This window comes from Anabrus simplex, chromosome 2 (assembly GCF_040414725.1).
Source record: "Anabrus simplex isolate iqAnaSimp1 chromosome 2, ASM4041472v1, whole genome shotgun sequence".
In the NCBI taxonomy this organism is placed as follows: Eukaryota; Metazoa; Arthropoda; class Insecta; order Orthoptera; family Tettigoniidae; genus Anabrus; species Anabrus simplex.
Window position 1 is genome coordinate 820,879,557 of NC_090266.1, and position 23,681 is coordinate 820,903,237.

At 41.5% G+C, this 23,681-nt stretch overlaps 1 protein-coding gene across 3 annotated transcripts in view; it reads left to right on the forward strand.

Moving 5' to 3' along the window:
* Window positions 1-15,044, forward strand: part of Mdr50 (Multi drug resistance 50) — a 114,180-nt gene extending 99,136 nt beyond the window's left edge. For all 3 annotated transcript variants that reach the window (XM_067141510.2, XM_068225862.1, XM_067141511.2), the window contains exons 20-22: window positions 5,343-5,549; window positions 7,571-7,717; window positions 14,582-15,044. In XM_067141510.2, the coding sequence (XP_066997611.2) occupies window positions 5,343-5,549; window positions 7,571-7,717; window positions 14,582-14,782 (555 nt within the window). In that variant the 3' untranslated portion in view covers window positions 14,783-15,044. The remainder of the gene's footprint in view (window positions 1-5,342; window positions 5,550-7,570; window positions 7,718-14,581) is intronic.
* Window positions 15,045-23,681: the final 8,637 nt, after the last annotated feature.

Here is a 23,681-nt window from a genome sequence, read left to right on the forward strand (position 1 = left end):
CATTTTCGAACGCTCAGTAGTAGGCTGGTATTTGGTATAGCAGCACTACAGTTGCTGTCAACATATCGACAGTTGCTGGGGTGTTCAGCAACGACGAATATACAAACATAACTTTAATATATGGAGAACCTGACCGGAATGCAGCCGAAGCTCGCAGATGATTCGCTCAAGAGTTTCCAAATAGTCGCCTGCCTTCTATTGCACGTATTTCGCCGAACAGAGTTGCAATTAAAAGCCAATGGATCGTTCAAGGCGCATACAAGCAACATTTTGGTAAAGTGGGATGTCTGTACGTGTATAAATGAATGAGTAATTAATCTTTATTTTCTGCATCGTTGGCATGTTTACAAATGAACCCTGTTACAGAAAGTGTGTATTAAAATGACTGTTATTTGTTTCACATCCGAAATACAACACGTTGCAGAGCTCCTTTGTAAACCAGTGATTAGGCATCCCATACATCAGTAGTGCATGCGGGTCACTTATAAGTAGGAAGTATGGGACTGGAGGACCACCTGGTAAAAATATAAACCTATGAAAAATGAAAATCTACAGCCTGATTCCAGTCATTCGACCGGATCAGGAATGTAATGAATGAAGTCCCCATAAACCGGCGAGGATAGGAATTTTGCCGGCTGCCGAAGCCTGTCGAACACCTCTGGAGGAATGATTAATGACCGACAGATGAAATGAAATGATATAGGAGAGTGTTACTGGAATGAAATATGACAGAGAAAACCGGATCACCCGGAGAAAAACCTGTCCCACCTCCGCTTTGTCTAGCAGAAATCTCACATGGAATGACCGGGATTTGAATCACGGAACCCAACGGTGAGAGGCCAGCGCACTGCCGCCTGAGCCGTGGAGGCTCATATGGAACCTACATCAATGTTAAAAAACAGAGGACTAGTAATTACACAGTCTTTTATTTCTGCACATCTTTGCAATATACACTGCCGGAAGAAAAACATCGTACACCTGAAAAGACGACATCGATTTTGATCCGATGACGTCAGATGCCACCTGGAGGGTAGTAGATGTACTGATAATGGCTTCAACGTCGTCCGCCAACAGATAACGTAGTGACATAGCTGCCAGAGCGCCATCTGCGTGTACCCTTTAATAGGGAATGTTTACAGCCATAAGGCTCAGTGTGATTTAAACGTGTGAAGCAAACAGGCGCCGTGCCACGGAGACGAACTCGTGCTTCCTACAGCCAACTGAGCGCGTTGAGTTTGACAGGGGTCAAATTGTGGTCTTCCGAGTGGCGGGATGGTCCTTTCGGAGAAATGCCACACGAGTTGGACGTGCTGCGTCAGTTGTGCAACGATGCTGGTTGCAATGGTCACATTGTACCACATCCTGTTTAAATTCGGCCTAGCTCAGTGTAGAAGCGCGTGGTACGTTCGGATGTGGGCAATAAGATCTCTAATTACTAAAATATACTAAAGTACAATATATGGACAGGAAGTACGTACATATAAAACTAGGGAATGAGAACGCAGATTATCGGGTATAATATATTTGTTTAACTAAAGAGATGAATCAAAATTATACTAATTAAATAACAATCTATCAAACAAACGAAGAACCGACCATATATTGGTCAAAGAAAGTGATACGCACATATACATGAATTGATATTTTTAACAAACGTTTACAAATTAGAAACGGGTAACGAACCCGAGGAAATAGGATATCTTGTTACCTGGAATATGAGTGGGTTACGTTATTTCATTATGCTGACTGCATCGTTAAGTCCCTAGTTCCTTGCCCGAAGGCTCGATCTAAAACCGTTCATGAGGTGCGCTAGTAATATCCGATACACTAGTAATTGGCCTAATTTACATATGTACATTCCGATCACTCGTACACAAATATATATAAAACACTTGTCCAGGACTGCGTCTAAATTACCCATCCCAAACAACACAGATTCTAATCACATGTGTCCGTACCCATGAGCAAAGCATAAGGACAGAACCTTACTTCCCCAAAATTAGTCATCGGGCCAAGACTCCCCGTTAATCAACAAAGGACAAATTTACCACACACAAAAAATGTACTGGGCAAAACAATAAACAACACAAGATATATATATATATCACACCTGCAAAATAAAAAACACTGAATATGCACTGAAGTTGATAGAGGCGCCGGGGTTCGATCCCCTCATATTCGGGTTCCGAAGATTGCATATCTCACAAAGACAGAACATTTCAGCCTGACTCGTCACGACAGGGGAGAGCAGCTGGTTAGCAAAAACCATTTAAATAATTTGGATTTGTGGTTGGCATTTCACGGAATCAGCCCTCAGCCTACAGCTGCATCGGGGGTTTCTTCCTACTTGGGAAGTAGCTATCTCGTCGGGACTTGGTCGACATACTTGGTGCTGCATAATGGCACAAAATTCTCACTGACAAATATAGCTCACAGCCTACACATTCTCTCTCATACAAACAGGCTGGCTTTTCTATACATATAAATCAGGGCTCCTAAGAATGCACCACGGCTTTCATAGCCTTTCTCTTATCATTTCAGACCCGTAAACATCTAATGGCAATTCTAGCCGTTACACTCATGAAAATGCCTGCCACCACATTTGAAGACCCTATTCTATTTTCGACGTTGAAATCACTCCCGTTACCTCTCCTCGCAGCTGAAAATTCATGCGCCATGCATAGATACATCCTAACATTATGCTGTCTCTACTCTAATCCGTTTAATATCGCGACGCTGAAGGCGTACAGCCCATTAAGTATTATGAAGAATCTGCCCAAAAACTCTATCAAATATCAACTCATACAGGAATAGACTACTAATAACTAATGCATACACCTATATCTAACGTATTCTGTACCTTGTTCCCATGTAATTTATATACAACACTTAGCTCAAGGCTTTAACATGCATACAGTCCTGAACGTATTTATACTTAAAATGAGCAAAGCAAATGCCGAACTGGCTTACATTTAACAATTAATTTACTTGTTTAAGATTGACCTAGACTAGTGCATCAAACATTACTTCACATGCTTATAGAACAAAAGGACTTAACTTAGTGGCCTTCTCTCTATCAGCAACGAATCTCACGACCGCTATGTCATGCGTGCCTAGCCCATGATGACGGCACACAGCACAGAGATGAAGGTCCTCAGCTCGACTCCTGGATACATCATCTGCTTGATCCTGGTCATGTCTTGAATTGTGGAGTTACGTCAGAACATCTACTTCACCGCTTAGCATGACCGTACATACGACTACAACCTTAGTGTTCGGCTACTACTGACTATATCATCCGCGCAAAGATGAGTTCCGTCTCTGCGGTACTAATCAACGGGAACCAGCCCGGTTGTAATCAGTCCTTGATAGTGGTTCTTACACGACTCGCACACGTTGTTAACACAATCCGCGTACGCGTTAAAGAAATACTTGTAATATCTTATATCGTCACTAGCTCTTATAAGCTAACTCACGGCGATCAGTTTTGCAAATAAAGGTGTCTATTATGCCACGCCCCACTTGGCGTTTCAAAACAGCGGGTTAATAATACAATGACATATTGAGTGCGCGACTGACTTAGATACAAATGAGCAATCAAGTTAACGAAATGCATGTGAGGTACAAGTGAGTCTTCGAATGAGAAACAACTGAGAGCGCTTCCTTTCTGCCGGCAGCCTTTATAGCCTAAAGGACACTAGCCGCGAGGGAACTCCTCGCCTAACAAACCGTTTCCCTTTGCAACAGCCATCCAGATGTCAACGGCCGCTGCTGTAAATACGCACCTCTCTCAATCCAGCACAAGTAAATAATATTATCGACTCCTGGCACTCGATAATTCTGATCTAAATTATGTGTAGTGCCAGATCTGTGGAATTTAGCATAGTGGCGGATTAATTGATTGAAATTCAGATGATTTCAGCCCTGGGAAAGAGAAGTTTATCAACCTGTGACAGTTGCTCTGTACATCACTTCGTTTAAATCTCACCCCCCCCCCCTCCAGATTGTAGCGCTTGGACTTGGCGGTATAGTAGGAGTTTACATGAGTGAAATCAATGCTTGCGACTCAATTCCAACTGGAGGAATTCGTTCCTTCCGGAGCAATACGGAGTTCGCACGGCCTATGGCACGGCCATCCAGGGTTCCTTCCTTCACTCCCCGCGACTATGTAGCTAAATAAAATTATGCTACAGTGTTCTTATAAACAAAATGAAGCATATATTTATATGGTTCATCGTGAACATTTTCACACCCGTGGACGTGGTTCTGGACGTCCACGTAGCACAGATGCCCACCAAGAGCGTCGTATTGTAAGGGCAGCAGTGGTAGATCGTTCACCTACCACACCACAGATAAGATTTGTGAGCCCTGAAGTGTCAACAGGAAATGTTTCCAAACGGTTACTAGCAGTGGGACTACGGGCACGCACACCTCTAGGCCGTCTTTCACTCACGCCACAGCATCGACGTGCACAGCTCGACTGGTGGCGTCAATGGATCACTTGGAAAATGGAATGGCGGACCGTGGTCTTCAGCGATGAAAGCAGATTTTGCCTGCACGCATGTGATGGTCGTTTGCGCGTACGACATGGGACCTGGCGTGCGCTGTCTCGTAGGGTGCATTAGCCCAGGACACACTGGCCCAACCCCAGGCCTTATGGTCTGGGGTGCGATAAGCTACAACTCTCGTTCACCTTTGGTGTTTGTTGCGGGAACGCTGACCAGCGCTTGGTACGTGCAGAATGTTGTAAGACCGGTTCTTTTGCCACTCTTGCAATAGGAAGGTGATGTGTTGTTCCAACAGGATAATGCTCGCCCACACACTGCGCGTGAGACTCAACGTGCTCTGCAAGCAGTGCAGCAACTTCCCTGGCCAGCACGATCTCCGGACTGTCTCTCATCGAGCAGGTGTGCGATATGATGGGATGACAACTGACACGTGCGACTCGTCAGCCCACAACTCTTGCAGAACTACGTGAACAGGACGAAAAGGCGTAAACTATTAATGTCTAAAACTCCTTTCCCTACGCATAATAATTCCAAGTTTCCTTTCAGCCTTTATGGAGCTTGTTTCTGCTTCCCAGTTACATCAAAGCGAAGTGCATCATCTACTAACCTACTATTAAACATTGTGTTAGTTGATGTTGTTGTTTCGATTAGTCACACGTTGTTTGTGTTTTTATTATTCCTTATTTTAATAAAACATAGATAAGTTCTACGTCTCTTTAATCTGATAAATTTGTAAAAACTGTGTGAATTGTTATTTCATGCTATTTTCTGGAAATATTACAGGGTTGTGTATTACATTCCTTTGGCATTCATTGATAAACTTGTGGTTTGCAGTCATTGGATGAGCGAGACGTCTCAACTGTACTCATGGCATCACTGCGCTCCCAGTTGGGCATTGTATCCCAGGAACCTGTTTTATTTGACCGCACAATAGCCGAGAATATTGCATATGGAGACAACAGTCGAGAAGTACCTTTGTCAGAAATCATGGCAGCAGCACGTAATGCCAATATCCACAACTTCATTGCTTCTCTTCCTGCCGTAAGTACATCAGGTGCCCCTTTGATCTATTATGAGCAGTATTGACAAATCAGTTTATATATTATATGAAAACTACGAACTCAGAAATTTGGCAGGTCCCGACTCTTTCCAAGACTACTTCAGAAATTCATTTTTCACATTTCACAGTTTAACAAGAATGTCCTATGGTTCTGTCCCGTAACTTTAGTAGATCTGTTCTTATACCTAAAGAAGGCGGCTGAATCAGCTGCGCCTATTTTTTTCTTGGACATATGCAACCTGCCACGAATTATGTGTCTCTTACAAGGGGAAGGTCTGGCATGTGCCTCACCGATTTTGATAACATTTTGCACGAAATTCTCTATTGAAAAAAAAAGACACACATATGTCGGCGTTTTGTTAGACATTTCCTAGCTTTAAAGAAATCGAGTTCAAAGTTGATGGCGGAAATTGTATACATCGCTATACATCGAAAGATCGTCTAAAACATGTTTTATTCATATAATATGAGGTCCAAAGCTAATAAATTAGAGTTATTAACGTTTTTGTGTTTTCATGCTGTAGCAGAGCGAGGTCGGTGTCAGATTACCAAACCGCTGGTCCGTGTTCGATTATTGGACGTGGCATTTTGTTTTTCATTCTTTTTTTGTGAATCTGGTAATATACTGATAATCGTAATAGTTTTCTTTCCCTTTTCTTGAAGTTAAACATTGTAAGGTGTGATTAACAGTCTTCATGTAATGTTCAATATTTTTGCGATATGCCTCTTCTGAAAACCTTCACGAAGTTTTAATCGAAATTAAACAACCCCTGTCTCATGGGTATTAATATATCAGAAATATCGTATACCTGTATTCCATGAGGTTGAAAACACTAACATGTGAAGCAATAATTAAATGTCCTCCCCTTTGTTCCTTTTCAGGTTACGTGACAAACCGCAGCTTATATATTCGTAGACCATACCCTCTGCTATCCCATTAATCAGTCAGTTTTTTTCACGAATTCAGAGAGTCCACTTCGAGAGCTCTTTGGCTAGTGAATATAACTTGATCAGACTGCTGTCTACATGTCACTGTCTACATGTGTGTGTAAGTGAACTATCAAAATGGCGACACGTTCGTCAGCGGAATGTGAAGTTCGAAACGTTGAAGATGTTGAAGGTATCGGTGAAAATACGAGCGAAGAAAGCAAACAAGAACTCGCTGACGCCATGAATGTTTTCTCACATGTATTCCGAGAACATGGTTTTGTACTACCAGCTGTGAGCGCTTTGATTTCTGAAAGATCTCGTTTAATCGGCAATCGATTGTATCGACGGTTTTGGATTATGCACGGGGAAATGACGTTTGCAGACGTGGAAGAGTTTGTCACATGAGTAGTTTCCGAGTTTACCCTTCCGACAGCTTTGAGTAAAAGAACATTCCAAGGAATAAACTGTCATAAAAAATTAACCATGAAATGTTCGTTCATTGCACATGATAATTCTTCCACCTAGAATAAGTATTTCTGTCCAAATTATGAATGTAAATATAGTGATTGTCCACTACTTTACTGAGGTGTTCACAGACATGTGCCATTAACAGAAATGCTTTGTATAGACTAATAATGCACTTGTTCTTTATGAACATAATTAAAGTTATAAAATGAATTTTCAGTTGAAATTTTCCACTCTGAGCGTTTTTCCTCTCTCGTGTAAAATTTTACTATTGGATTTGGTTCCTTTTGGAAATAAGCTTCTCAATTACAGTAGTAGTGATAGTGGTACCTTATTCAAAATATGCTTGCCCCCAGTGTGTAAAACGGCCAGTGTATATTAATCAGTAACTATATCCATTTTTACCGGGTGTAGCCACAGTCATTTCGGTACTGACATCTGCCTTCAATTGTTGGGTAATTTTTTGCGAGGAAGTAGTCCTAACTATGCACGATACAACTTAGGATTCTTGATAGCCTAGTCATGGCTCGACATCCATTTCTTTATAAATATGTTTATGTACGTGAAATTTAAATATATGCTGTTAATAAAGACTATTTCATTGCAGGGATATGACACTCGCATGGGTGAGAAAGGTGCACAGCTATCTGGAGGCCAAAAGCAACGTGTAGCCATTGCAAGAGCACTGGTGCGGAATCCTCGAGTTCTACTCTTAGATGAAGCTACTTCAGCTCTTGATACAGAGAGTGAAAAGGTACGATTCCTTGTTAACCAACGTATAGTTGTATCTCTTAAGAAATTACCTTTACCAGAAATGTACTAAGGTAAATGTGAAAGAAGGTGCTGAATGTTAATACATCTACAGTTGATGACTTTACATTTCACTATATAGTGTAACGTTTGCTGGGCACATTCCATGGCAAGAATCTTAGGCTTAGTTTATCAAAAAAGTAAAATTATATAAAAAATGATCATTTAATCATATTTAGAAAGTAACTATTTGCAAAATAATTTGAATGATAAAGTCAAGCATGAAGTGGTGTTAATTATTATTATTAGGCCTAGGCCCTATTACGTAAACTCATTTCGTATTGAATACAGTAGAACCTCCGCATAACAATATATTCTGGCCGAAGAAGATCGTAATGTTATATCAGTGTTATTGTCATATTTCGTAGGAAGTCTCGAGCAGAATACTGCTTGTCCTACTGTACAGGTTAATTCAAGGTAACTTGAAAACGGACTATATATATAGCGCTTATCTAGTTTAATTGCATTATAAAAATGTAATTCTTTACACAGTATGAAACCAAACCAAACCCCACGGCGCAACAGCCCCGAAGGGCCTTGGCCTACCAAGCGATTGCTGTTCAGCCCGAAGGCCTCCAGATTACGATGTGACGTATGGTCCGCACAACGAATCATCTCGGCCGTTATCCTTGGCTTTCTAGACAGAGGCCGCTATCTCACAGTCAGATAGCTCCTCAGTAATAATCTCATGGGCTGAATGGACCTCGAACCAGCCCTCAGATCCTGGTTTTAAAAAAAGTCCCTGGCCTGGCCGAGAACAGAACCTACTGTCGGAATTTTTATTATGGACACTCGAGTTTAGGCTTTATTTACAAACGAACCAATAGCTTTATTGCAATGTGAGTTATACCGATATTTTCCTTCTTTAATTCTGCATTAGGGAATATAAGACACATTGTTTGTGAAGTTCACAAAATATTTTTTACTTGCGGTTGTAGTAAATATTGTCCAGATTTTTGGCTTCTTCCCTAGGAAGCACCCACTTAGGAATATATACAGGGAAAACTACTTGCCTGATGGTAATTAAATGTTTATATGTTACAACCACATGTATTTTTAGCGCAATACTCAAGTTACAATGTTTTTCAATCACCCCGAAAAAAGTTCTTATCTGTTTTCTAAAGCAACTCTTTCTCAGCCCAGGATAAACTTTTAGCAAGAAACTTGGCCTTGGTTTTAAGTACTCAGTCATGGTTATCAGAAACTACAACCATTGTGACTGTAGCCTACACTGTGGTACCGAATATATAAAGAATAATATTGAAGGGAGGCTTTGTGCACGTCGGACCGTGCGATTAACAGCAGACGGCAAGGATCATGTAAATGCGCCTTCATCATCATCATCATCATCATCATCATCTGTTTACCCTCCAGGTTCGGTTTTTCCCTCGGACTCAGCGAGGGATCCCACCTTTACCGCCTCAAGGGCTGTGTCCTGGAGCTTCAGACTCTTGGCCGGGAGATACAACTGGGGAGAATGACCAGTACCTCGCCCAGGTGGCGTCACCTGCTATGCTGAACAGGGATGGGAGGGATGGGAAGATTGGAAGGGATAGACAAAGAAGAGGGAAGGAAGCGGCCGTGGCCTTATGTTAGGTACCATCCCGGCATTCGCCTGGAGGAGAAGTGGAAAACCACGGAAAACCACTTCGAGGATGGCTGGGGTGGGAATCGAACCCACCTCTACTCAGTTGAACTCCCGAGGCTGAGTGGACCCCGTTCCAGCCCTCGTACCACTTGTCAAATTTTCGTGGCAGAGCCGGGAATCGAACCCGGACCTCCGGGGGTGGCAGCTAATCACGCTAACCACTACACCACAGAGGCGGACTAAATGGGCCTTACTGGCCTTAAATATTAAAAAGTAATTAACTGTTCCTTTGTAACACACTAATGGGAATTTTTAGCACACTGAATTTGTTCTATTTATCTCAGCAATTCTAAATGTTGCGAACGTAGATTGTGAAAATCAGTATTCCCTTTGCAACTGCTGTCTGTTTCGCTCCTTCATCCAAATTGTTAAACTCTGCTAATATGTTTCCAAAGTTATTGACTTAGTGTATATTGAAAAGAGGCCATATTTACGTTGCATCCTCACACTAGAAAATAACTGGGTAAACTGGCATATTTTAAAGGTTTTGCACTCCACGCTTTCATCGATTCACAAGAGAATCATTTCCCAGAGCCATTAGCCGTAACTGCTACCATCAACTGGGAACAGCTTATCGATATCCAAGAACCGTTTAAAATCAAGATAAATATCGTTACAACAGGGTGTTCCTTAAATAGCTTCATCGCAGTAGTTAATAGTAATTGACGTTATTTCGGCAGGAAATGTGCTGGAATTGTACAAAAATATCGTTGAGTGGAGGTGTTATCGGCCGGCCTCGTGGTGTAGGGGTAGCGTGCCTGCCTCTTACCCGGAGGCCCCGGGTTCAATTCCCGGCCAGGTTAGGGATTTTTACCTGGACCTGAGGGCTGGTTCGAGGTCCACTCAGACTACGTGATTAGAACTGAGGAGCTATCTGACAGTGAAATAGCGGCCCCGGTCTAGAAAGCCAAGAATAACGGCCGAGGGGATTCGTCGTGCTGACCACATGACACCTCGTAATCTGCAGGCCTTCGGGCTGAGCTCCGGTCGCTTGGTAGGCCAAGGCCCTTCAAGTGCTGTAGTGCGATGGGGTTTGGGTTTGGAGGTGTTATCGTTATATCGATCTTCGTTTTGTGGAAGTTCGACTGAACTTGTATTTAACACTCACGGCCCCATTACACTTCAGATAAGCTTTCAGCCATTAGGTCGTATGGAGTAGGCTACATACTGTATAGAAAACTCGTCTCTGGTCACGGGTATCCAGTAGGTCATTTCTGCTATTTACTTAACATCTCTTTGACATATACTGCAACTTAGTACGAGTACTGTACATATTACATACTCAATACAATCTAACATCCAAAAACCTATTTGGAGTAATTTTATATCTTGTAGTCTATTTCCAAGGATGACTGCAAATATCATTAGTTGCTGTGTGATTACTTGATCATTTCCGTTAAGGGGAACTGAGCGTAAGAATCTATAACACAAAACTGAATAATTTTGAAACTGATTTTCTCAAACACATTTTACATGATTGCCACGAAATGTGACACACTTACCAGGTGTATGCATAAGTTTTTGCCGGTTTTGTGGTAAAGAAAACGCGTAATTTTCAAGGGAAATTCATGTTTTGTTTATTCAAAATATTGGCCATCGGCTTCTACACACTTCGCCCATCTTTCAGGTAAGTTATGAAAACCATGCTAGAAAAACTGCTTGTCTTTTGCGGCAAACCATTCATAGCGCCATTTTCCAACTTCCTCGAAATTGCTGTAGTGCTGCTCCGCGAGCGCGTGACTCGTTGATGCGAAGAGGTGATAGTTATATGGCGCCAGGTCGGGGCAGTACGGCGGGTGCGAAGCATGTCCCATCCAAGCTATTTCAAGGTGTCTTTCAATGGTTTAGCTGTGCGAGACGGTGCATTGTCGTGTAACGGAATCACTTTGCCATGTCTTCTGCCCCATTAGGTCGTCTTTCGATCAATGCGTGATTTAAACTAATCATTTGTTGGCGACAGCGTTCTGCATCAACGGTTTCCCCGGTTTTCAAGAGTCCATAATACACAATACCGCTCTTGTCCCACCAGACAAAAAGCATGGTCTTCTTGCCGAAGCGATTTAGCCTTGGTGTTGAAGGACCGGCTTCGCCAGGTGACAGCCACGATTCTCTCCGCTTCGGGTTTTTCAAAATAAGTCCATTTTTCGTCACCCGTCACAATTCGGTACAGAAATGGTTTCCTTTCGTGGCGATGAAGCAGCATTTCACACGTGACTTTGCGATTTTCCATTTGCCGTTCATTCAAATCGTGTGGAACCCATTTACCGAGTTTATTGATCTTCCCCATTGTTCGTAAACGTCTGCTGATTGTTCCTTGTGACACATTTAATGCTTGTGCCAATTGCTGTTGAGTTTGAGTCCAGAGCGCGCACTGTCTTTCACATGGAAATCACCACGTTGAAATTGTTGAAACCGAGCTCAATAGCTGCAGTCGCTTAAGTGCGGCCAGTATCTAGTAATCGGGAGATAGTGAGTTCGAACCCCACTGTCGGCAGCCCTGAAGGTGGTTTTCCGTGGTTTCCCATTTTCAAAACAGGCAAATGCTGGAGCTGTACCGTAATTAAGGCCTCGGCCGCTTCCTTCCCATTCCTAAGCCTTTCATATCCCATCGTCGCCATAAGACCTACCTATGTCGGTGCGACGTAAAGCAAATAGAAAAAAAAATTCGAAACATATCTCATATGTTCTAATCGATAGAGCGTGTTCTTCTTTCTTTCTTAATCTGCTTACCCTCCAGGGTCGGTTTTTCCCTCGGACTCAGCGAGGGATCCCACCTCTACCGTCTCAAGGGCAGTGTCCTGGAGCGTGAGACATTGGGTCGAGGGATCCAACTGGGGAGAATGACCAGTACCTCGCCCAGGCAGCCTCACCTGCTACGCTGAGCAGGGGCCTTGCGGGGGGGTGGGATGATTAGAAAGGATAGACAAGGAAGAGGGAAGGAAGCGGCCGTGGCCTTAAGTTAGGTACCATCCCGGCATTTGCATGGAGGAGAAGTGGGAAACGAACCCACCTCTACTCAGTTGACCTCCCGAGGCTGAGTGGACCCCGTTCCACCCCTCGTACTACTTTTCAAATTTCGTGGCAGAGCCAGGAATCGAACCCGGGCCTCCGGGGGTGGCAGCTAATCACACTAACCACTGCACCACAGAGGCGGACTAGAGCGTGCTCACCATATGTTTCTACCAGCAAACGAGCACTTTCCACAGCCTTGTGATTAAATAAGAAAACCAATGCGTGCCGCAAATGTTCTTTTTCAGGCACAAACGTCGACAAGATCACTGAACGATACAACACAGACGCTAGTGTTTGGCGGACTCACACTCTGTGTGTTGGTAGGTTAATGTCAGATGATCAGACTGAGTATGCGTCAAATTCATACGCATTGTACCGTTCGCTGGCGCCATCTCTTAGTGAAACCGGAAAAGACATGCATACACCTGGCAATAAAACATTTGTTTACAAATACTGCTTTAAGTACAGTATCATTGATCTACAGTAATCAGAAATGTTGACGTACTTTAAAGAGAGCATTTTAGGTGCCCTAAATATTTTTCAGAAAACATTTTATGAAGCAGTACCATATTTTATAGATTTATGCTATCATATACTCATAATATAATTCTGCCACTATTATTTACTTTGAACCCTAAATAAAGGAACACATAATTAAGACGTTATATATTCTGCAATTTTATTAAATAATTACAACATAATTGAATAAATAAATATATAAACTTTTGTACAGGAAACAGATCGATTTCAGAAAACATACCAGTTGTGTAGCAGATTCCAAGAAGGAGCTATCCAAGATGCTGAATGTATTGTCATCAGCATTGTCAGATTCACGATTAAACATTAATGTTAAGAAAACCAAGGTGTTAGTTGTGAGCAAACAACTAAACATCCTGAACGAATTAACACCAACATCAAGCTTACAGCTTTATCTAGGAAGTCTGAACACTAATGACAACAGCTACAGCAAAGAGATCAAAAGGCCAATAGCGCGTGCCAAACAAGCGTTTTTTTTTTGTTTTTTTTTTTTGCTAGGAGCTTTACGTCGCACCGACACAGATAGGTCTTATGGCGACGATTGGATAGGAAAGGCCTAGGAGTTGGAAGGAAGCGGCCGTGGCCTTAATTAAGGTACAGCCCCAGCATTTGCCCGGTGTGAAAATGGGAAACCACGGAAAACCATTTTCAGGGCTGCCGATAGTGGGATTCGAACCTACTATCTCCCGGATGCAAGCTCACAGCCGCGCGCCTCTACGCGCACGGCCAACTCGCCCGGTAAAACAAGCGTTTAGTAATGAGAACTCTTTTGATCAGTGAAAATTTAGCTTTTGGAATTAGGAAGATATTTGTTACTTCTTTTGTGTGGAGTGTGCTGATATATGGCTGTGAATCTTGGACAATCAGAGACCAGGATTGGAAACGATTGGAAGTGTTTGAGATGTGGGTCTAGAGACGAATGCTTCGTATTAAATGGATTAAAAAGAGAACAAACAAAAGCGTTCTGCAAGAAATTCAAGGGAAGATATAACGGATGCTTACGAAACAGAGAAGAGATAAATTCACTGGCCATATTCTGCGACATAATACCTTTCTACCAATCTGCTGGAAGGGAAAATCACGGGGGATAAAGGCCGAGGACAACCGAGGAAAGAAATCCTTTAGGACTTGGCACAGAATCTTTATTATGGTTCCTTCTATGAAATGAAACGAGGTGCTGAGGATAGAGAACAATTGTTTCATGAGCAAAGCTTTGCCTTTAGATATTGATGATGATGATGATGATGATGATTACAGGAAATAGGAAATGACAAAACTTTACTTCTTGGTAAATTGCACTGTATTACTTCACCAAGAATAATTTAGGAGATAAATGGAGGCCTACCTTACTTTGCAAAATATCACTTTTGCAGGAATACAACAAGGAAATTTGTGACATTTATTCACTCATTATCAGTTAACTTCCCACAAAGCTATCCAAATTCTCATAAACTATAATATATTCTTGTTCAATGGTGGTACAATATTGAAAAATTACTACGTTGACCATTTTCTGACATCCGAGTTTCCCTAAATCTACTATAACTGTAACCAGATACTCTCAAATGTAATATTTCCATGTAATGATTGTATGTATTATTTCATTTACAGGTAGTGCAGGAGGCATTGGACAAAGCAAAGGAAGGGCGCACGTGCATAACCATCGCACATCGTCTGTCTACCATTCAGAATGCAGATGTGATATGTGTGGTAAATCATGGAAAAATAGCAGAATTGGGAAAACACAGTGAACTTATTGCAAAACGTGGAATGTATTACAAATTATTCAGTCTTCAAAACGGTCAACGATGACCAATGGCATGAATTCTTTCTGAACTCAGACACAGAAGTCCGCCAATTTGTGCTTCATTTCTGCGAATGGTCCAGTTAAGGACTTAGTGGAATGGTTAATCTCAAAGTGATTTTATTAATAAAATCAGTACGACAAACAATGTTACTAACAGTTCATATCTACTGAAATCTATTTATTCAACGTGATTCTAATTAAGCGTTGGGTCAGAAGATGAAGCTCCAAGAAGGAATATTCAAACAGTGATAGTGGGTAATAAGGAAGTAGGCCTAGTGTGAAATTCATTAATAAGCCAATCGTTGAACCTTTCATTATCAGAGTAAATTATAAAGCTAAATTATTTCATATTTTGAAGAAATATTGATTTCCTTCAAGAGATAATTCCCTTTCAGATAAAACAAATCGATGGCCGAGAATGAAAGCGTTACAATTCAAAATCCATGATTTTTCAGGAGAAGAATTTACAGTTTTTGCAGTTTAATCATTGCCTCTCAAAATTACACTTGTTACATATTTTTATGAAAATTGGCGCATACACAGTTCATACATAATTCATTAAAATCTGGAAAAGACTTACAGCTCAAAATGGCTCTTTCGAATTAAGCAAAGCGACTAATACCAGAACATTGAAAACAGTTAGAAGTGCTTCCTGGCATGAATACATGAGATTTTTATTGAAACACTTTTGGAGATTTAAGAGGTCAAATCTCAAAAATTCATTATTTTCAGTTGTAACTCTTTCGTTCTCAGCCATCGAAATGGTCTTACGTACCGTATTTTATTGAAGTCTGTATTTAAATAGTCGTGACTATCAAAATTATAATGTAACTGCTACCGAAAATGTCCTCAAGTGAATTACCCACCCAGTATAAGAATAATTTTGTGTGGCTATTTCTAGCCGAGTGCAGCCCTTGTAAGGCAGACCCTCCGATGAGGGTGGGCGGCATCTTCCATGTGTAGGTAACTGCGTGTTATTGTGGTGGAGAATAGTGTTACGTGTGGTGTGCGAGTTGCAGGGATGTTCGGGGACAGCACAAACACCCAGTCCCCGGGCCAATGGAATTAACCAATGAAGGTTAAAATCCCCGACCCGGCCGGGAATCGAACCTGGGACCCTCTGAACCGAGGGCCAGTACGCTGACCATTCAGCCAATGAGTCACCCGCCCAGTGCAACCCACAGTTTATAATCTAACATGAAAACTTTCCCCTTTCCTCCGATAATAAGTTCTTGTGTAGGTACATGGCTTGAAATACGTACATTCGTTGCTGACATACCAGTAAAATGAAATGTAATGTCGTATGGCTTTTAGTGCCGGGATATCCCAGAACGGGTTCGGCTCGCCAGGTGCAGGTCATTCTATTTGACACCCGTAGGCGACATGCGCGTCATGATGAGGCTGAAATGATGATGAAGACAACACATACACCCAGCCCCCGTGCCATTGGAATTAACCAATTAAGGTTAAAATCCCCGACCCGGCCGGGAATCGAAACCGGGACCCTCTGAACCGAAGGCCAGTACGTTGAGCGTTCAGCCAACGAGTCGGACGACATACCAGTAATATAGAGGCATAATGAACAAATTCAAAGACCGTGTTAATCAGAAACTGCGTTGACACGGAAATGTTCTAGTATAAAAATAGCTGTAACAGACTTCCCCGTGGCAGAAGGCGTTAACGGGCAAATGATGTATGATGTGTTGGGAGTTTCGAAGCCAATGCTAGTAGAATATCTTTATGTATTTATTTCGATGCTACATGAGCTGCAATAATTATGTAATGACGATCACATACCACAATCCAATTTATTGCGATACAATATGCGCAGTACAGACGCTGACTGAATTTCAGATCGTGTGCTATGGCTCATGAGCTAACAATAATAATGTTATTGTTTTTACGTCCTATAACTACTTTTGACGGTTTTCGGAGACACCGAGGTGCCGGAATTTTGTCCCGCAGGAGTTATTTTACGTGCCAGTAAATCTACCGACACTACGCTGACGTATTTGAGCATCTTCAAATACTACCGGACTGAGCCAAGATTGAACCTGCTCATGAGCTGGTGTGCGGGCTGTTCTCGATTGCTTTATTCAGAGCTTCTTCGCCGTCACAGGAGTACACTAAACAGGTCCTCTCCAAACGGCATCTTTTCACGTAGCCGTCTTTGAATCCTTCGAAACGTATCTGAAGCCGGTAATCTTCGTCCAGAAAATTGTTCTTGGTATAAGCATCATGCTTCCCATGCATTACGTCTTATATCGTCGTGGAGTAATATCATACCCTTCACATTACACATAGCGGTTAACCGTTCAAAAACTATAGACACTGTCTTAGCCCTTTCACATCCTTGTGTCGCCGAAAATCTTCGATACGTAAGTGCGACATTAAGCCAATAGCAAAAGTAAAATAAAATGTGTAGATAGATTTGCCTTGCTGCAACCACCCAATGTGTTGAATCATGCCTTTCTTAGGCCCTGATAGCGGTAAAAGGTGAAGTAAACTCGTGTCCTCGTCCTGAGGTGGTGCAGCTCTTTCCAGAGACACCCCCAATGGAGGTGAGCTGCATGTACCATTTTAGCCACATACAAGCCCTCCTACGATTCTTAAATCTCTGGCACTTCCGGGAATTGAACCCGTACCCCCGAGGACGGCTGCTAACAGGGAACCAAAAGAAGAAATCCTCAACTATTTGAAAAGGATTCGCCTAACAGCAGATGACAGTGTATTGAATAAATAGGATGGTTTGTTTTAGACCCCCGGAAAATAAGAACCAGGTTGAAAGAAGTTGAATTTGGTAAGTGGTGCGAACTCCCGCAGAAAGGGAAAGGAGTTATCCTTTTTCGTCAACATCCTTCTGCCAATCAGTGGGTTAGTCGCCTTGTAGCGAATGGCGTGATGCCTTGAAAATGACAGGCAACTTAGCGGCTGGCAGGACCATGGTCACTAACCGTTGTCGGCCCCGCCACGAGGTACAAACTCCCGCTCACGCCTCGGTTACTGCTCGCATGCAGATACTCTACGAAATACTAAAAAAACCAAACCAAACTCCATGGCGCAACAGCCCCAAAGGACCATGACCTACCAAGCGACCGCTGCTCAGCCCGAAGGCCTACAGATTACGAGGTGTCCTGTGGTCAGCACGACGGATCCTCCTACGAAATACTTAGGCACCAGAAAATATGATCTGCCATTGCTCAAGCGTTGAGGGACTCAGGCTTTACAGTCTTCGAGGACAGGCAGCATCCGTCGAATTGACATGGTAGCCTTCAAAGACCACCGAAAGGGCTTTATAAAATATCCGAAGATCAGATTCGAGACATACCAAATACAAGCAAATGAAGTACATGAGGAAAAGGAAACAACACATGAACCAACCATTCTATTTTGGATGATATCGAAGTCATAGGATTAATGGTTGGAGCTAGAGGAACCATTCTCTCTTTTTCGTCCTCTCCTGCAAATCATTTAACCTCAATCAGGCGTTAATAAAAGAAAAGCAGTGACTGCCTTGAAATATTCCGTCCCAATCCTGAAGAACCATATCTCCCAAACTTTTAATACAACACATGTCAAATGTGCTAACCAACTCACAATTACTTTTAATATTCATATTGTCTTTTTGTATACTTAGCCCTCAGGGGCAATGTCCAGTTGGGGAAAGTCGAAATAAATAAATAAATAAATAAATAAATAAATAAATAAAATAAATAAATAAATAAATTAAATAAATAAATGTACCTAGCACTTGCTTTAACAGGTCCGGCATGAATCTGACAGTGGTATACTTAATGCGTTTGTCTGTAGTTACAATGGTATGTGGAACTTCAGAAATGTCACATCTCCGTAAACGTTGCCTGTGCAAAACTAAATGATGTATAGAGTCACTGTAGAGGCTACAAGGCGAAGAACAATATGTTAACAGTATAATCACTTGCATATCATCCTTCTAACGAAAATAGATACCTATTTTATTAAATCAACTGTAATAAAAGTATTTACTTTATTTTTGGATTTCGGCATAAATTAAGTATTTGGGATAATTGATGGCACGTGTAGAGGGGTTTTTCAATACACTCAGGGTTGCCCAGGATGTGGATGCGTGGGTTTGCCTGTAATGGTGGTAGGGACTGAGAATTTTCATTCTTGCATTAAAGGTGAAGTTTTTACGAGTTCTGTGGCATTCTTCGTGAATATAACAGTTTTATTCGTAATGGGAAATGCTTTCCTCACGTCTGTCGTCGCTGTACTACATTCAGTAAGCGGGTGAAACTGTAAAACTTCAACTACAGTAAAATGCCTGCTAACTTTTTTGCTCATTCAGTTTAGGTTAGGATTTCAAGATAGGAAACAGCAAAGTAAGTACAGTACCAGTACATTTCTGTGAAAACCATGACTGTACGTTTACGAAGCGTCACCGGTTGAAACTAAGTACATTGTGTAAAACCTGCTGTAGCTTCTGTTATGATGGTGCCCTAAATACCAATTTGGAAATGGTAATGTGGTGGGGACTGTGATTAATTATTTTTTGCAGCTTGGCTATCGAGCATGTTCACAGCACGCCACTGCCACTATTTGACTAATATGAATCATCACTAGAGATGATAATTATAGGCATTAAAAACGGTTAAAATAGGCAGACATATAGGCTCTTAAATTAGCCAAAATAGGCATGTAAATAGGCACTAACGTGTAAAATAGGCAACAAAATAGGCATGAAAATTACTTCGAATTTAATAGGCACTCAATTACTATACGGGGAGTTTACAACAAGCAACTTGTCAGTGTTTTCTGATAACAATCTTGTTCTCCTGTAAAGCAGAATGTTTTTGTACTGAGAGAAAGATCTCTCAACATCACATGAAGTGATTGGACAAAACTTCAATAAAACCGCTTCATCTGGTTTTAGTTCAGTTGTTTCATTTACCTCGCCTTGTAGTACGCTGCTGGATTCCGCTGCAGGATCCTATTGAACTTGTCGCTGACAGCGGCTATCTTCCCAGCGGTTCGGTCAAAACTTCCCCTCACTTCTTCCACAATCCTAAATGACTCCACCAGATGCACGCCACTCTTTTCCAACTCAGTGATTGCTCCGGCAGCGTTTTGAAATTTGAATATGCTCCAGTTTATGCAGGAGGAGATTTGCTCCCACCATTGCACTTCATAGGTCTGAAGAAAATTGTTGTTGGTCGCTGTTCATAGTGGACTGGTAGAAAGGCTGCGTTGATACAGCTTTCTGTATGCATGTCAGATGTATCGCAGTATTTTTATGTTGATCTATATGGTATTTTTCACATTTGATATGAAAATAATAAAATTGACTTAAATTACAATGTTCCTATATCTTAAATTTCTACAGTTGGGCTAATTGGCAATAATGCTTAATATATACCACGCATTTGTTTCATAAAAAAAGACAATCAGAGATGATGTTTCCAGAAGTAAAAAACGTTAAAGTAAGAACAAGGGAATTCGTAATTTACATGGAAATATGTCCTCAAAGATTTTTTAGTTATAATTTAGCAATATCGTGTCGAGTTCACCGGGTGAAAAAATAACAAAACTTACGTGAAGTGATACCTGAATAGCGTAGAGGAGTGATCCTTCTTTTATGCTTGCCAGGGACCCACCAAGCTGCCCGTAGCATTATTTTTACTTATATAGAAGAATTAAAACGGAGGCAGTATAAATTTCAGATTTGTGAACATTTTATTTGTTGGTATTCGCTGGCTTTGGTTATCGGGGTCAGCTGACATGAAGACTATCTTCTCTTGCCTGCAATAGATCCTGCATCATGTGTGCCCACAAGAATGCCACTCTCTTTGAAAATTAGAAAACCGCGTAATCCGAAATTGTCATGGCATGCGCCCTAACCTTACTTTTTGTCACAATTTAGCAAGATCCTAAATTGGATGCTAGAGGCTTGTTGGCCGCTTCGCGACCCTAACCTGGGAGCTTACGCCCCCCAGACTCTCTTTGCTCGCCCCCCTCCCCCCAATACAACGGATACTAACCGGACCTCGCCAATTCAGATCAACGGTCTTTTCACTGGCCTGGTCTTGTAAAGATAGTCTTGGCAGCCTTGTAAAACACGCTGCGACATCGTCCGAGCCGTGCCATGTTGGACGACTAGCCTCTGTGACATCGTCCTAGCCGCGCCACATTGGATCTACAACCTATGTTTCGCGAAGGATTAGCGGAAGCGTAATAGAATTCACTAGAGCCTACACATCGCGCTGGTGAAAGTTATTATTTTTTTAAAATTACATTTCACTTGTAAGTCTCTATTTTCACAGGAAATGAATCACAGTTCAAAATAACGATTTTTAATTTTTATCCACTCTGTGAGAAGAGACCACTGGCGTTCACACTCCACGTTCAGTAATTAAATGATTATTTACATTTTAGCAATATAAATTATGGATAGCTCTCGACGAAAACAGCATTGTAACCAAACAACTTGTCACAATACATAAATTAATATTCTTATAAATGGATGCGATTGTAGTTTTCAATCACAAAAAGATAAAAGGAACATATGAACTTACCTCCTTACAGCAAGCTTGGCAGAAGACTACCCTTCCATTCGTAGTGAAATTGGGATCTCCTGTGATCCACTGCTTCATCCAGTAGGACTTCGACGATTTTTCTTTGGACATTGCCACATACTCACTTCTTCTTCTTCTTCTTATTCTTCACAATAAATCACAACACGTTCTGAAGATAAAGCGTACGCGTTCAACAGTTCGCATTGAGAGGGAGGTATACGGTGTATGGGTTGTGCAACATAGTTCGACATTGATTGGTTCTCGCATACAGTGGCGGTTCGTGCATGAAGGGCTTTCGGGCGCCGCCCCGCCGCCTTTACTAAAACACGTAACATAATTTCACTCCGTAGCTGATTATATAAAGAGATGGACAATGTAACAAAGTCTAACTTATGGTACTGTGTTATTCAGTTATTCAATGTTATCTTTATTGTTTTGGCTGTAAACGTTTCATTTTTTTTTTATTTTCAAAGACAAGGCAAAGGCTGTCTGACCGTGGCATCCGTTCAGCAAGCACGATGTTTTCTCTTTGGTCCAGCACAATGTTTTCTCTTTAGACATTAGGCGGTCGGGTGCTGGCAGGAGAGCCCCCAGTAAGCTCCTAGAGTTTAACAAGAGTGAGGGGTGCGGGAGGAGCCTTGGAAGACGATTTAGGGTTGTCAGGGGAAGGAAGAGTGCAGGCGGGGTGTATGCTTAGAGCATTTAATACTTGAAGGTTATATGGGCTGTCCGGCAGAGCCCGTAGCAATGTCGCCAACCACTTTACAATGTACCTAGGCCTTTTCCCACACGTCTTACGTTAACTGTTGTTAGAGGTTAATTCCAAAACTGTTTACAAAACAATGGATTCCATTAGACTGACTATTTAAACAATTCAGTTCTAAAAATAAGCTAAAATAAATATTTAAAATCTAATCATAAGGTGACGGCACTATTTGTACGTTGGTCACATTTCTTTGAGATATGAGGAAGCCGAAAGGAATTCTGGCGTGCATTGTTTATTTGTTCTCGTGAATGTCATTGTCGTTTGTGATCAGTGAAACAGGAGTAGCCGTGATTGCAGTAGCTGTTAGCCGGCTAATGTGTGTGTGTTTAAATGCCATTGTAGTGTAGTGTTGCTGTGCAAGTGTCCAGTAGATAAAACTACGGTACCATAATAGTTTAAATACCATTGTAAATTCTACCTTCAGTTTTAAGTGTCGTTTTAATATCTTCATTCGTGTGTTTAGTACTCACCTGCCCATTTGAAAACTAAATGTTACAGTCTTAATTTAGGAAGACAAGGAAGATGAATTCTGAAAATAGTATTTTAAGTAGTGACGGGAATTTAAGTTTTGAACATAGGATAGAATTGAAGAAATTAGGGTCTCCTCGGCCGAATTTAAATATTGCACAAGAACAAAAATGCATATACTAGGAAATTCAGTCCGTCACTTTATAAGCAGGCTGACTGGCTGTGCGGATGTGAGATAAAGAATGCGTTCTTCTGTTACTCTTGTTTAGCAATGAATGTCGTTGACGCTCCATGGACATCATTCGGGGTATCAGACATAAAACACCTAGGTAAAAAAGTGAAAAAGCATAAAATGAGCGAGAAACATATAAACGCTGGTATTGAATTTGCTATGCTTGGTAGAGTAGATATTCGATGCGAATTAGACTTAAAATTAAACAATCAAATGAACAGGTTTCGAAGAATCGATACGTTCTTAGTAAATTAATTGATGCTATTAAGTTCTGTGGGAAGTTTGAACTAGCGCTCAGGGACCACGTCTGTCTGATAAACCAGGCATTTTTGGAGGTTTAGTCAATTTAATGTCAGAGCTAGACAGCACACTGAAAGAACATATCGAAAGAGCAAATAACAGAGTATTTGTTGGGTTATCTAATACCATACAGAACGAGCTTCTGAATTCAATCTATGCCGTGTGCCATCAAATGATTTCGGAAGAAATCTCTCAGACAAATTTTGTGGCAATTCAAGTCGATGAAACCACCGATTGTTCCACCTTATCTTAACTTGTTTCTGTTGTACGGTACGAGCTGGGTAGCAAAATAAATGAAAAATTCATAAGTTTTGTGTTGCCTGATAATCACTCAGCAGAAGTATTCTGCAGTATTCCAGGCGTTGAAAAAACTTAAGCTGGACCAAACTCCGGAGAAAGTCATTGCGCAGACGTACGACGGCCATTCAGTAATGAGTGGAAGGCAGACTGGCGTTCAAGCAAGGGTCAAGGTCGTTTACAAAAACGCTCATTTTGTGCACTGCTACGCGCATCAATTAAATTTAATTGTTGAGCGATGCGCTACTCAGAATAAGCAGGTCAGGATCTTTTTTTAGTAATTTAGAACT